At 43.5% G+C, this 15,324-nt stretch overlaps 1 protein-coding gene across 1 annotated transcript in view; it reads left to right on the plus strand.

Annotated features, from left to right (window-relative positions):
* Positions 1-3,434, plus strand: part of Peli1 (pellino E3 ubiquitin protein ligase 1) — a 50,920-nt gene extending 47,486 nt beyond the window's left edge. Inside the window, exons 5-7 of the mRNA XM_052198488.1 lie at positions 107-304; positions 397-585; positions 1,080-3,434. Coding sequence (XP_052054448.1) covers positions 107-304; positions 397-585; positions 1,080-1,646 — 954 coding nt within the window. The 3' untranslated portion in view covers positions 1,647-3,434. The remainder of the gene's footprint in view (positions 1-106; positions 305-396; positions 586-1,079) is intronic.
* Positions 3,435-15,324: the final 11,890 nt, after the last annotated feature.

Here is a 15,324-nt window from a genome sequence, read left to right on the forward strand (position 1 = left end):
GAGCTTTAGAAATTTCAGGGGCTTACTGTTTTACATTATCCCTTTCTTAATGGATTCCACTGTGTTCATTGAATCAAATTTATATTATATTCTTTTTTCCCTTTAGATCGGTCGGTCAACTGAAAGTCCTATTGATTTTGTAGTAACAGACACAGTTCCTGGAAGTCAGAGTAATTCCGACACTCAGTCAGTGCAAAGCACTATATCAAGATTTGCCTGTAGGATCATATGTGAGCGCAATCCCCCCTTTACAGCTCGGATTTATGCTGCAGGATTTGATTCGTCAAAAAATATCTTCCTAGGGGTAAAAAGCTCTTTTTTCCCTAATGCATTCTTTTATACTAGTTTCTACTTCCAAATTATACATAACTTAGAAACTCACTGCTCTTTCTATAGGAGAAAGCTGCCAAATGGAAGACATCAGATGGGCAGATGGACGGCTTGACCACTAATGGAGTTCTTGTGATGCATCCACGCAATGGGTTCACAGAAGACTCCAAACCTGGAATATGGAGAGAAATATCAGTATGTGGGAACGTCTTCAGTCTGCGTGAAACCAGATCAGCCCAGCAGAGAGGAAAGATGGTAAGTACTTACATGTAGCTTCTTTTTATTACAGTAAACAGGATGAGTTGGGCTAAATATGGTGTGCGTGCATGTTGCTTTATTTCAGCAAATCTCTTGGCCATGTTGCTGAAAAACTGAGACCATCACACACAGACTTCCAGATACTAATTCTAGAGGGCAGTGTTTGTTTCAGTTAGGAAAGTTTTTTTGTGTCCTTCTGTTTTTTTGTGTCCTTGACTGTACTTAACTAAAATTAACTAGGTTTGTTGATGATTTAGATGATTAAATCATAAGTTGTCTTTTGGCTAGAAAGAGAGAAGTTACTATTCAAAGTGTTGATTTTCAAATTTAGCATTTTTTATAACTGCTGCTTAAAGTTCTATTTCCAAATTACATACAAACAGAAGCTTTCTTAAGTTAGCAAGCAACCCTAGAGGTCTATCTTGTTAGGACATACTGAAGACGTAGTGTGACACAGTGGTAACTTTGGTTTTGATTCTTTTCTCCTTCAGGTGGAAATTGAAACCAATCAGCTACAAGATGGCTCCCTAATTGACCTTTGCGGTGCAACCTTGCTATGGCGTACTGCAGAGGGCCTTTCCCATACGCCTACTGTGAAGCACTTAGAAGCTTTAAGACAGGAAATCAATGCAGCACGACCTCAGTGCCCTGTAGGGTTCAACACACTAGCCTTTCCCAGTATGAAGAGGAAAGATGTTGTAGATGAAAAGCAACCATGGGTGTATCTGAACTGCGGCCATGTTCATGGCTATCATAACTGGGGAAACAAAGAAGAGCGTGACGGCAAGGACCGGGAGTGCCCCATGTGTAGGTCTGTTGGTCCCTACGTCCCTCTGTGGCTTGGATGTGAAGCTGGATTCTATGTGGACGCCGGCCCCCCCACCCATGCCTTTAGCCCCTGTGGCCACGTGTGTTCAGAAAAGACGACGGCTTACTGGTCCCAGATCCCACTTCCTCATGGTACACACACTTTTCATGCAGCCTGTCCCTTCTGTGCACATCAGCTGGCTGGAGAACAAGGCTATATCAGACTTATTTTCCAAGGACCTCTAGACTAGCAGCCGTACTCCAGGACTGCATTGTAAGTTCATAAGCTAAGTGATGGGGTTTGCTAGCCGACCCCCTGTCCATGTCAGTTTCTCTGCTCTGGTCATTTGCATTAAGATGAAGAATTTTTTAAATATTTATAATAGCAATTTCTGAAAAAAATTCTGGGAAACTCAAGCAAAAGAATTTTTGAAAGTTCCAGACTTCTGAATTCTGAGTTTTGAAAATCTATTTTGAGGAGAAAAAGACATAGTCTAATTTGATGCCTTCCTTCATTTAGTGTTCTTGAATCACCGCCCTCAGTGTTGAGAGGTTATGCTGTAGAACTGAGGGTCTGTGGGTTCAAACTGTGTTAGTTTACAATTTGTTGCAAACATTGTAAAATACAGCAACATGTATATTAATTTTTCTATTTATCTTTATCATAGAAAGTACCTTAGAACGTTGTGGTAGGCTCGCATGGTAATGGTGGTACCACACATTTGGTGTGAGTGGTAGGTTAGTGGGCACGAGGCTCAAGGATGTGCAGAGTTAAGGAGAAAGACAGGAGAGCTCCTCCCCCAGCCCGTAGAAGTAGGGGATTTGATGAACTAGAATATTTCATAAAACCAGATTCATATTAATTACCATTGTCTAAAAGGTGTTTGTTTTTAACCACATTGAAGTTAACCAGAAAATGGTTTTTTCCTTAATGTTTCTCTCAAGTGTAGTACTATAACAAAAGTTAATGCTAAGAAACGTTTTATATGCTCCTTTGAATATGCAATTTAATCTAGATGATCTATTTTTCTCCCATGATGACTGATCTGTTTTTAGTGCCAGCAACATTTGGCAAGTTTATTTTTTTGGATATAAACTGTGGTTCATCTGTTCACTGTTTCTAAAAAAAAAAGAAAAAGAAAAAAGAAAAAAAATCCTATGAGAAAGTGAAGAAATTAACAAGAAATTAACAAGAAAATTACTTGATTTGCTCTAGGAAAATTAAATAAAAGTGCTTTGTTCATTATTCTGTATTTGGGTTATTCCAGGCATTAGAACGTACAGAGCTGTAGAGGGCTGGCTGCAGTGGTTCCTCCCGCTGTACCCAGCAGACCAGCCTGACTGTGGGCTTGACTCCTAGGGAGCAGGCCTCAGTGTGACTCATGGAAATGTTTGCGTAGCGGATGAAAGCGAGGACACACCGCAGGACTGCTGTTCTCCTCCTCCATCTGCGCTGTGCAGGGCAGTCTCCTCTCACCCTAGCCTTTTTAAACGCACCACAAGTACAGCGGTTGCACTACACCAACCCTTTGAACACTTGTAGAAATCAGTACACTGTAGATTACATGGAATCATCTTTTAATCCTTTGAGTTCCTTTCCTATAGTTTGAAAAATTGTATAATAATTGAGTAACATCAAATTTTTGTATGTGGTAGTATAGCTTTAATTTATCTATTATTACATCAACGTTTTGGTTTAAAAAAAATTAAAACAAAAAAAGGTCACGTAGAAGCCATGAACTATTTTATTTTATTGTCAAATTTTCTTGTTTTGAAAATTATCATTTGGGTTCACTCAGGAAATGCATGTCAAGATTTGTATTATAAGTTCGCTGTGATGTATCAGTAACTGCTGGTTATTACCCTTTTTTCAAGGAAATTTAATTGATTTGAAGTTTTCTGGTCACAAACTTTGTGACTAATGCAAGGAAACCAAGTCCTGTGTTGTATTTTGTCATTTCTGTTGAGGCTCTATATTGTAGCTTAATTTTTATTTGCAATTAATTTATTCAAACTAAGTAAATACTTTTCAAAATAGATATGTGAATTTGTTTGTGTGGGTTCCTTTTCACACAGTTGAGAATGGGAAGCCAGAAGTGTAAGTCTACCCCAGACTAAACAGATCCCCCATCTTCTGACATAGACTTGTGAAATGTATAGGATTTTCTACTTAATGTAACACTGTAAATATCTGTTTCTCTTAGAAGTCATCATAGTATAGGTAACATAGAGTCTTTTTGATATTAGGCCTGTTAGAGAGTTGGCAACCTAGCTACCTGAATTGTACTTGTGATGATAACAATTCTATGTTCTTCCCAAAAGCCCTGAATTTCCTCTCCTATCAGCTAAGAAAAGAAAACACAAGACGGTTCATTTGAACCTCGGGAAATAGAAGTCCCGAGTTGGGTGCTTTTGTTTAAGTACTTCAAATAGTGCTTCTGCACTTGGCAGTGCTGTGCCTACTCATTCGTATTACATTCAGGGCTGGACGGATGGCTCAGTGGTTAAGAGCACTTGCTGCTCTTACAGGCGATGCGAGTGTCTTCTAGCTCCATTCTTGTGGCTTACTCCACTTTTGGCTGCCTCCAGGGAATCCAGTGCTCTTTTCTAACCTCTGTGAGTGCCTGCACCTGCACACACATGCACATAAAGTAAGTATGTAAAGAAGTGAAGAAATGTCTGTATTTTGGCCAAGGGAAAAAATGGTTGTATGTACTTTTCCTAAATGAACTCTCAAGGAGGTGATCCTTAAGGCTGCTTATATCAAACTGATCTTCATCCTTAATTTAACAAGAATTCTATTTCTATTTAGGTAGCATGTTATATAGGTCATGAGGGACAGTCAGTTATCGTTTTGTTTGGTTAGGGTTTTTTTTTTTTTTGGTGTTTTTTTAATTGTTTAGTTTATTTACATTCCAGATGTTACCCCCCTTCCTGGTCCCCTTCTAAGAGTTCTTCCCCCCCCCCCACAGTATCTTTGCCAGGCTGCACCCCATCCTACCCCACCAGCTGGGATTGGAGAGTGGAGCACATGTTTCGCAGGCACCCCTCATCAGCTGGATTTTACCAACTCCTCCTGACCTTGCAATTGCTTGCTTTGCTCCTAGAAAAAATTTCTGGGATCCAATTTATTATGAGATCTAATCTCATAATGAAATAGATCATTATGCAAATAAATAGCTACATGTGACATTTGAGTATTCTCCCTTGGGATGTCTTGGGACACATGAATGATAATGACTTTCTGACACAGCAGGTGGAAAGCACCAGTAGGTATCTGTTCAGTTTCCCTTTAAATTTATAAATAACTTTAAAAAGAAAAATAAAAAATATATGGCACTTCACCTCAGTGTGTCTTGTACAGCCAACTTTAGAGACAACTGGCTCCTTTGCATTGCTTTTTCTCAATACAGGAAGTAGTCGCCCTGTAGCTAGCCAGATCAGGCGAGCTCTGTACATCCACAGCTTCTGTACATCGCACTTCCTGTCAGATTTCCTCTTGAGTGTGTTCTAACACCTCCCCTTCCACTTTGAACGCTCAGTCCTATAGAGCACATACTTGAAGGTCTGGTGTGCACCAGCTGTGTTCTTCATATGTATTGAATGATATGGCAAGGATCTCTACCTTGATTATAAATCTAGTAGGAAAGAGAGATATGAGCAAGAAAAAGTAAAGCCTACAACAGTGGGCAGTAACGCCATACTGATGGGACAGCGAAGCTGAAAGGGGAACGGCTTATGTCAGGCCGGACTGACCTGAAATTTGGCAAGATTACAAGAGAAAATCTATGAGGCATGCAGGAAGGAAAATACTAGTATGGAAAAAAGAAACACCGTGTGTCGTCCACAGTTAGCTTCAACTCTCAAATTGACCCAAACTGGGAGTCGTCTGGCAAGACGGAGCCTCTGCCATCAGTGAAGCACTTTCTAAATTGCTAGTTGATGGAGGAGGACCCAACTCACTGTGGGCAAGTCCATTCCTAGGCAGGTCGGCAAGCCTAGAACAGTGTTTCTCCATGGTCTCTGCTTTAGTTCCTGCCTCCAGGTTCCTGTCCTGAGCTTCCCTCAGCAATGGGCTGTAACTGGTAAGCTAAACTATGCATTCCAGTCTCCTTTGGTTTTATAACAGCAACAGGACAGCAAACTAGAAAACCAAGTGTCACTAAATGCTTTGTACCCAAATGAGGAAAAGCACAGAAGGCAGCCAACACTTGTAGGAAAAAATAAGGTTATGTCATTTTAGATGTACCTGAATTTTCACTACATCACTATACAGGTAGTGAGTTGGTTTTTGGTTTTTTGGATTTGGTTTTTTCAAGACAGGGTTTCTCTGTATAGCCCTGGCTGGCTTGGAACTCAGAAATCTGCCTGCCTCTGCCTCCCAGAGTGCTGGGATTACAGGCGTGTGCTACCACCCCCCAGCGGTAGTGAGTTTTCAAATTTGATATACACTAAAAGGATCCTGGCTATCAAGTTGCAGATGAGGAAACTTAAGTCCTACCCAGGTAAGGCAGCCATCCACTGATACTTGGTATCAGGTCCTCGGCCTATTCTATCTGCTCTAATGATCTGTTGAGACCAGGTCTCGCTCTGAGGGCATACACTGACCCATAACCTAGACTGGCTTTGAACTTCAGCAGTTCTGCTGCCTTAGCCTTCTGAGTGCTGGAATTGCAGGTGAGCGCTACCAGGTTCAGCTTATCCTAATATACTTGATTATGATTTGAGTCACTAAGACCTAGTCTTACATTTTAATTGTTGACATGTAGGTAATACATTGAATTTAGGAACTTTTATTTCTAAATTCTGAATGTTTACAGAGTGGAAATGACTTGTCATGTGAACAGAGATTTCCTGCATGTACAGAGTGGACTGCTTCAGGTTTGGTTTCAGTAAACTACCTGGTTTGGGGCCAGGTGTGGTGGCACACCCTTAGTCCAAGCACTTGAGGACAGAAATAAGTGAATCTCTGTTGAGTTTGAAGCCAGCTGTGAGCTACACAGTGAATTCCAGGACAGCCAGGGCTACAGAATAGAGAAATTTTGTCTCTATTCCAACAAAAACTACTTGGTTTTGGAAATGAAAGACAAGTATATACAGAAAACCGAGGTTGTCACCTAATGTGGTGATACACCTGTAGTCCCAGGTGTATGGTAGGCTGAGATAGAATCGAGTGTGCTCAACCAACCAGACTTGGGGAGTCGGGGGCAATCTACTGGTTTCACTTTGGTGCTCTGTGTAAGTCCTAAGTCATTCAGCAAATGAGTGTGCACCTAGGGGCAGGGCTTTCTTGTTTTATCCACTCGGGAAGTTAGAGCAGTTACTGAGCAAAAGCCACTTCTGCAGGACTGCAGGGAATTCGAAGACTCCTCAACTTTACTTGGATTCTTTATTGAATTCCGGTTAAAAAGTTATGATTGGTCATCTGAATGTAAGATGCTGATACAGTGTGGGTACCATTTAATGAACAGCTGTTCACTAAGTAACCTTGAAACCGTGAAGCGTGTCAGAAAATACCAAGATAAGCCACCCAGGGACCTATGCAGTCATGCCCATAGCGCTCTGACTTGAGGCTCATTACCTGGATTTTATCAGGGAAGTAACCCACTCCTTTGGTAGCCATGGCTCAGTGGTCATATTTCATCCTAGATTCTTAATTCACAGTGAACAAGTCTTGAGATGGACATGCAGGAGTTGAATTAGATGGGTATACGGGGATGAGAAAAGGCTGTCAGATATCCATAGCCAGGAAACCGCAAAGCTCACCCGGGCTGAGGGCAACTGAGGAAGTCATGGGAGCACTTCCCTGTGGTGGGTGTTGATATACAGGACCCATGTTCGTGCATGTGCCAGATAACTGCTCCAAATTTTAGGGTAAGGGTTGCTTCTTAAAATGTCTACTTAAAAAAGAATGTATTCATTTGAGTATGTAAATCTGACTGACAAGTTTTATTGTCAATTCAGATTAGTCATTCTTTGTGAATGCAAATGTTGATCTATATTTTTTCCTTGATTCTACTCAAACAACTAAACTGGTAAAAATTAGCTAAGTCAAATGAACTGTGCAAAGTTAGTTTCTGTTTGCAGGAGTGCTATAATAAAATGGTGACGGGTTTGTCTGATGGAAACTCTAAGATGTGGTCTTAGATCACAAGATCTGAGATCAAAGAGCTGAGGGCTTCAGGGTTTCTCCAGACTTCACGATCAGAGTGTGTCTGAAGATGCTTTTATGGTTTTTTTATGGTTTTATGATTGCTCCTGACTTCGGATATGGCAACATACATTTATGAAAGCATTTTAATACCTCTTTAAATACAAAAAGGACATTGAAAATATCTGGGTAAGATTCCACAGCCACAAGAAATTCTTTAGACAAGGCAGAAACTCAAGCCTTAATTTGGCCTTAAGTTATTGGACATGAATCTCATTATCTGGGATGATGCTATAGGAAAGTAACCGACCCCTCTGGTAGCTATAATCTGATGCTCATTATATCTTACCTTAGTTCCCTAGGTCTTTGGAGCTAATCTGTGTAGAATGAGATTATGCGGCAGATGCATCCCAGCTAATGGCTTTTTATTTGAGATGCTCAGTCATCTTTTTGATACAACAAAGTCTGAGAACAGAGCAAAGGGTAGTGACCCCAATACCTAAGTCAGCTACCCATCCCCAGTTGCTTGGGTCCAGTCCCTGAATAGGTTTTTTGTTTTTTTCTGTTTGTAAAAGTGGTTCTATAATTCACTTAAGCAGAATTGGTCTTTACCTTTCTGTACGTGACTTTGATGTGCTGAATTAAGCCTATGCCGTACCGAGCAAATATACTGTGAAATAGAAGAGTCATGAGTAAACTAAAACATGGCCTGCAGAATATACATTTGCACTGGAGAATATTCTAGTAAGCCAGCCTTGGTTATTGGCTACAGCGTGAGCAGCACTTGAAGCACTAGTGAGCATGGATTCCCAAACACCTTCAGTCTGAGCTAGTTAGTGCCCTTCCCACAAGGGAGGTTATACATCAACAAGACATTACTGTGTCTCAGTGACAGCAGGGCAGCAGCAAGCCAGAAGCCCATTTTGTCTCTAAATCTTTTCTCTCTCTCCAGCTGAGCATGGTGACTCACACGCCTGTAATCCCAGCACACAGGAGGCTCCTACAGAGGGTTGTCATGGGTTCTAAAACAGTCTGAGCGATAAGAATCAAATCCTGTCTCAAAATAAAATAAAAGCTTCTCTTTCTATGAAAGACTGGTGATAGAGACTACAGAAGCATGTAATTAAAGGGCTCTTACAAGGTGGCAGCAGCAGCTTCCTGGCTACAGAGAGGAAGTCAGTTCCTAAAGGCTGGTCACACGCTCTGCTGGGTGGTTTATTTCTAGCTAACTTGGTAATTCTGAACACCAGCACTTTCTGTTTTCAAGTGTTGTATCTAAGCAAACAACTCATCCTAGATGCCTACGAGATGATCTCATGTTCTTGTGGACTTCTAGGTCATGAGGTGATCAGAGTTGAAAGTCATTCAGTCTGCCATGACATAATCCTGTTTCTTGGCCAATTATTTTTTTATGGGCAAAAAGCAGTCTTTGGCCTGCACTCTTACAGGCGTCTTTGAGAGACTCAGCTCCATGGGAAGGGTTAAAGAGCAGGAACAGTGTGCTGCATGGCTGTCAGTATCAGACAATATGGACAGCTCAGAGAAAAGCCCCTTTGGAATCTTAGGAATGGGATCTGGTCCTGGATGGCTAGAACTGAAGCTGTCAGGTTTTATTGTACTTTGGAAACCTTAAGCAAGAGAGTTAAAGTTGCCTGTCTCTTGAGGAGAGGTCTGTGCAAGAAAATAAAACAGGGTAATAGGTCAGTAGGAAGCAGGCTTAACTCAGGGACAAGGATCTGAGTTTGTATCCCTAGAACCCTGATAATCTAGGAACAGTAATATGCAGCTGTAATCAGAGATCCTATGGTGAGATGAGAGGCAAAGATAGGAAAATCACCAAAAACCTACAGGCCCCTAGCCCAGCATATGTAGTGACAGAGACTTGTCTCAAAGTGGAAATGAGTATTAACAGCCAAAAGTGACCTGTGACCTCCCAAAGAGTACCGTGACACACGCACATCCTCATGCATCAACACACACACACACACAGACGAGAGAGTCAGAGACAGAGAAAGAATATACCACAATAATGGAAACACCAAGCCTTGCTTATAACCAACCTGAAGTTAAATATTCATTAAATACTTGAACAGGTAAGATAAGAACTGAACCTTTCATCCTTCATTCGTTGAACTATTTTTAATTTCATAGCAACCTTGAGATCAGAAGATAGGAGAAATCGAAAAAAGGAAATAGAAAGTAATGAATGTCTCCATAGACTCTTGGGACAGATCACTCTCTCTCCTCCACTTGGGCAAATCTCAAGCAAGGAAGATTGTCAGCTTAAACCAAAAAGCAAGAGCTCATGTCCTCTCTTCATGAATATCACAATTTATAGTGCTCCGTGAAAAAATTAGCAACTGAAAAATGTTGCGGTATCTAGAGAGGATCTCTTTTTCCATTCACCTGAAAGTGGTTGCTACACTGAAGTGCCAGGCAGAGGTGAAGACCCTTTAGAGCACTTACCTGAGCATTAGGCCAGACTGCGCGGAAGTCAGAGGAGACACTAACAGCAATGGTCAGAGTCAAGATCCTGAAGGAAGAGGTGGGTATTCAAGAGGGAAGCCAAAGAGCACACCCAAGAGAGGCACCAGCACAGCCTGCAAGGCTGAGAGCCACAGCAGCCCCACACGCTTGGGAAACAAACAATGAGGTTATGTAAGGAATTAAAAAGGAATGGCAAGAGAAGAGGCTGAAGAAACCAGAACTGGCTTGGGCAGCTGGGGGGGGGGGGTGTTTACAGGAAGAGAGCAGGAGATGAGTGTGACTGTTGGATACATGGGTCTGAAGTTCCTTCAAGAGACCCCACCTTGAAATACAGATTTGGGGGTGTTCTAGTGTCCTTTGTATGGCTGGGATAAAACTCTCTTACCAAAACAGAACTTGGAGGAAAGGGCTCACTTGGCTTAGACTTCCAGGTCCAGCATTGAGGAGCGGTCAGGTCGGGAACTGGAGCATGCACTTGGATGTGGAGACCCTGAAGGAGCTCTACACTCTGTCCTGCTCACAGGCCCAGGCTTAGGTCGCTTTCTTGCACATCCAGGACCACCTGATGTGAAATGGTGCTGCCCACAGGAGCTGGGCCCTCCCCTGCATCCATTAATAAGACAATCCCCATAGAAATGCCCACAGGCCAAGCTGATTTCAGCAACCCCTCCATTTTCTTAGGTGACTCCAGATTGTGTCAGGATGACAGTTAAAACTTTCAAGGACAAGGATTCAACTAGCCTAAGGTCTCACAAGTAAGGAAAACCACCTAAGAGCCATTTTCTAAATGGACTGAGAACATTGGCATTGTGGTGTGGTGTGGGGAGAAAGAGCCCTCAGTAAATACTGAAGGGAAAAATAAGGATAAAAAACAAAATGAAACAAGATCTGTGGTATGGAGGCCAAGAAGAAAAAGGGTGTGGTCTGCTGCCTCATGCTGTGGAGCAGAAAGAGTTGAGGATTGAGAACTGTGCAATTGGAGTGGCTGGAGTTCTGTGACCTTGGCAAACAGAAGCTAGTTCCCAGATGTTCTGAGAAGATCCTTACGGAAGAAAAGGAGCCTCAGCAAACCAAGAAATTGTGGGGTAAAAGAAAAAAAATGGGGCAGGGCATTGTGGGAGGGAAAACCCAGTGGGGATTCTGAGGATAGAGGAAAGGATGGTGGCAGTGCTGGCCTTTCTTGTTTTTTAGACTATTAGGTCTGTTATAGGAAATTCGAAGGCAAAAGGAAGGAGCCAGGGTAGTCGGGGACACGGGACAGTCCATGGGAAGGACAAGGGGGAGAGAAGGGATTAGCCTTAGACTACTTCCCCTAGACCTGGAGCCGAGAGACAATGAGGAGGATGGTGGGATTATAATTACGGGTGTCTTAGATAAACAGGTCATTGTCTGAGAGAGAAGGCAGGGAGATGGGTTAGTGACTAGTTGAAGGAACATAAAGCAACCTTAGAGTATAGCTGCCAGGGAGGATGTGAGAGACTGCTTGGCAGACAAGGCCTGCTGGGGTTAGAAACAGTGCTGGGTGTTGGTACTGCTTTATCATGTGCTTTGACCATCAGTAGGGGTGGAGTAGGTTAGTCTGTTACGATTTTATCAGTTATTTTTGACTGAGAATGACAAGAACACTAACTCTGAGCCTAATCCTTACATTAACCCTAATCCTAACACTTAAACTACCCTTACCTAAGGGTACCCTACCCCAACCTCTAACTCTACCCATGGTTGGGAAACACCAGGTGCTTAAACAGGAAAAGAAGTTAATTTTTTTTTTCTTCTATCAAACGCTGACAGTCCAGAACAGAGTTTCGTAGTGTCAGGAATCCACATTGCTCTGTCCTCGCCATTTTCAGGATTTGGCTTCCCTGTGGTTTAGTGTGAATTTCTAACCCCATCCACTTTGTTTGCACTCTAGCAAGCAGAATAAAGTATCAGAGCAGAGGTTTGGCTATTTCTAGAATCCATTGGCCATAGTTTAGTCCTGTGGCATAACTAGCTAGCTACAGGGGGAAGTGGCAAATAGAGTCTTTATTACAGACATCCATGTTCCCAGATAAGTTTTTGAACCTCTTTTTTCAAGGGAGTCTATGAGACACCAATGGTTACTCCCACGGGGGAAAAAAAAGAAGCAAGCAAAGTTGGATCAAAGGAATGCAATCCTTGCAGGGAAGGGCGAAAGTGCAGGCCAGGGTCCCCGTGCCACAAGAGGGGGCTTGCAACTTGGGTAAAGCCAGGGAGAGAAGTATGCTGAGCTGGCCAAACATTAAGATTCCACAAAATTAGTCTTTGTTCTTTTGGGCTGGGGGCTAGGGAGACCAAAACAGCTCTATCTTTGTGCTAGGATAGCTCAGCGGAGTTTATACTTCTCCAGTGTGCAAAGGAAGGAACCTGAAACTCAGGCCCTGTAGTGAGTAGTTGGCAGACATCGACCCTCTTGAGTTTGGGCTCCCAGGCCCAAGTTCTTTCCCCTACTCCCCATTACTCTGTGATGTCAAAGGGGTGTGCATGACCAGAGTGGGAGCAAGCACCCCTTTTCAGTCCCTCCCGCCCTTCCTCTGCTGCAGTGGGCAGGGGCCAGCAGGATGGTTTTCCCCTAGAGAAGGATGGATGGAGTTGTATTAGAATAGTTAGTGCGGATGGGGTGGGTCGTGGCTAGCTGCCGAGGAGAAGCAGCTTACAGAACCCGTGTCAACACGGAAAGGGGTGACCACATGGCACACACGGAGAAGTGACAAAGATTCTAGAGAGGAGAATGTGATGTTCCTTGTCAAACAGCAGATGCCAATTGCTATGCATGAGCCTATTTTTATTGCACAGATTTATTTTTCTGTCTTCAGTTTGTGGGATAGTTTGAGCATGCATGCAGAACAAAAGACACAGTGAGTACACCGTGGCAAGCCTGTCCTTCTGCATGCTCTGCCCGATGTTGCCTTTCTCCAGGCAATAGCTAGAACAGAATCCACCTTCTCTCCTTTTTTCTCTCTCCCTGCTACAGGCATAGGGATTTAGGCTGAATTCTCTTCACTTGCTAATAATGCAGGCTTTCCTAATACAGCAGGGTTGAAATATACCACTAAAAATAAACTAAAGACAGAAGGTAGATAGATGGATGATAAATAGATAAATGCTAAACAGATAATAAATAGATGATGATTATATGTAAGTAGATAGATAGATAGATAGATAGATAGATAGATAGATAGATAGATAGATGGGTGGGTGGATGGGTGGGTGGATGGATGGGTGGGTGGATGGGTGGGTGGATGGATGGACAGGTGGATGGGTAGGTAGATGGATGGATGGATGGATGGATGGGTAGGTAGATGGATGGATGGATGGATGGATGGATGGATGGATGGATGGATGGACAGGTGGATGGGTGGATGGGTGGACAGACGGACAGATGGACAGGTGGATAGGTGGATGGGTGGACAGACGGACAGACAGGTGGATGGGTGGACGGACAGACAGACAGGTGGATGGGTGGATGGGTGGACGGACGGACAGACAGGTGGATGGGTGGATGGGTGGACGGACGGACAGACAGGTGGATGGGTGGATGGGTGGACGGACGGATGGGTGGATGGGTGGATGGGTGGATGGGTGACTGGCTTTATTGCTATAAGACTTCCTTCCTTCTGGTAAGCCCCAATCCTGGTGCAGTTGGAAATGCTTGATTTTGCCAACGTCTTAAGAAGTCGGTGAATTTAATTTATCCCTTTAGGAAATCATTCCTCTTTTTCTTTTCCAAAATGTGTCTCTGTCACTGACCTGGCTGAGAAAATGATTCTCTTTGCTTTTGACCTACATGGATTCAGCTGCTTCCTGCTTCAGCCATAGTTACAGCCTTCCATACAGAGCGTGAGCCCTGCATGCTCTCCGCCCACGTGTCCTGTCTGGCTCCAACATTCACCCTCTGGGCCTCAGAGCAAGCCCCAGGACCAGGAAACATGGTACAAAATTTTGCTTGCTAATTCTCAGAGTTTCATTATCTATAATTGCCTACTACTGGATGGTGGAGGTCAGGGAGAGAGGGTTCACACCTCCTCGTACCAAGCCCCCATCCCCAAATCTGGGGTAACTGTTTATTTTTAATCTTCCAACATCCAGCCTGTTACTCAAACGTTTATGTCCCTTTGCCGTCATGGTACAGGCATCATTGCTTCTTCTGTTTGGCTTGGCTCTACCTGTGATCAGGGGAAATCCTTCACGTTCTACCTTGCTGGGGCATAAGAGTGTACTTTGTTTCAACAAGCTGTTTTTTGTTGATCAAAATCACTTGGTTTCAAGCTTTTGTCTTCCCCTGAATTAAAAGTTAATAATAAAAGGTCCTATTTTGAAATCCACCTAAGTGATGACTTATCACTTGGCTGGCTTTCACTGAGAAGGGAAACATGAGGACAAGAGCTTATGGGAAGGCAAACACATTGGCCTAATGTGTCACACGTGTTATCTCTGCATCAGCACATCCCCAGTGCCAGCAGAAGGGAAGCCAGCATTGATACCACAACAGCTGCTCAGGTGCCAGGTACAGCCACGCCCACCTTGAGTGCCACTGTCAGTGGACTCCATGTAAGCCTGACCAGAATGGAGCTGCCGTCCACCTCTCTCCACCCATCTGCTCTGGTTCAAACAAGTCATGCTTTCTTGCTCTTGGCTTCACATCTCACCATCAGCTGTCAGTGTTGCTAAAGGGCCATTTCTAATTTCATAAAGCCACTGTGGGCCCACATTGACCTTGCTACTACAACCCTAGGCACTCTCCCTATCTATCACCTGGATCTCTGCTCTGTTGCCTCCCCCACCTCCTACTTCCGTGTATGACCTAGAATATACAAAGTCAGCCCGCTCTCAGTGTCTGTCTGCCACTGCCGGTTCCCTGCTTTGCGTCTTCCTTTGATGTGTCTCTGTCTCTGGTCCCTTCAGCCTCATCTCCTCATCTCCCTGTCACCTTCCAAACCTGACAGCCTTACTCCGCTGTAGCCATACTGCCCTTTTTCCTGTCACCGGCCGTGAGGCTCATTTCTACCACAAGCCCTTCACACTCTTCCTCAGATGTCTGCTATTGTCCTATGTCATCTCCCCTGAAGTCCCTGCAGCCCCTGCAGCCTTAGTTATGGCGTTGCTTTATTTGTTTATGCCTTTGTCAGCTCATAACTTCCACGCATGGGAAGCAGCTTTCTGAGAGCCTTTGCTTGGCCTTTTGCACACCATATTCCTAGCTTGGCCCATAGCGGACATCAGTAAGTGCTCTGGAGTGGAACTAATTGCAAGCAGAGAAGGGAAACAGATAA

This window comes from Apodemus sylvaticus, chromosome 11 (assembly GCF_947179515.1).
Source record: "Apodemus sylvaticus chromosome 11, mApoSyl1.1, whole genome shotgun sequence".
Lineage (NCBI taxonomy): Eukaryota > Metazoa > Chordata > Mammalia > Rodentia > Muridae > Apodemus > Apodemus sylvaticus.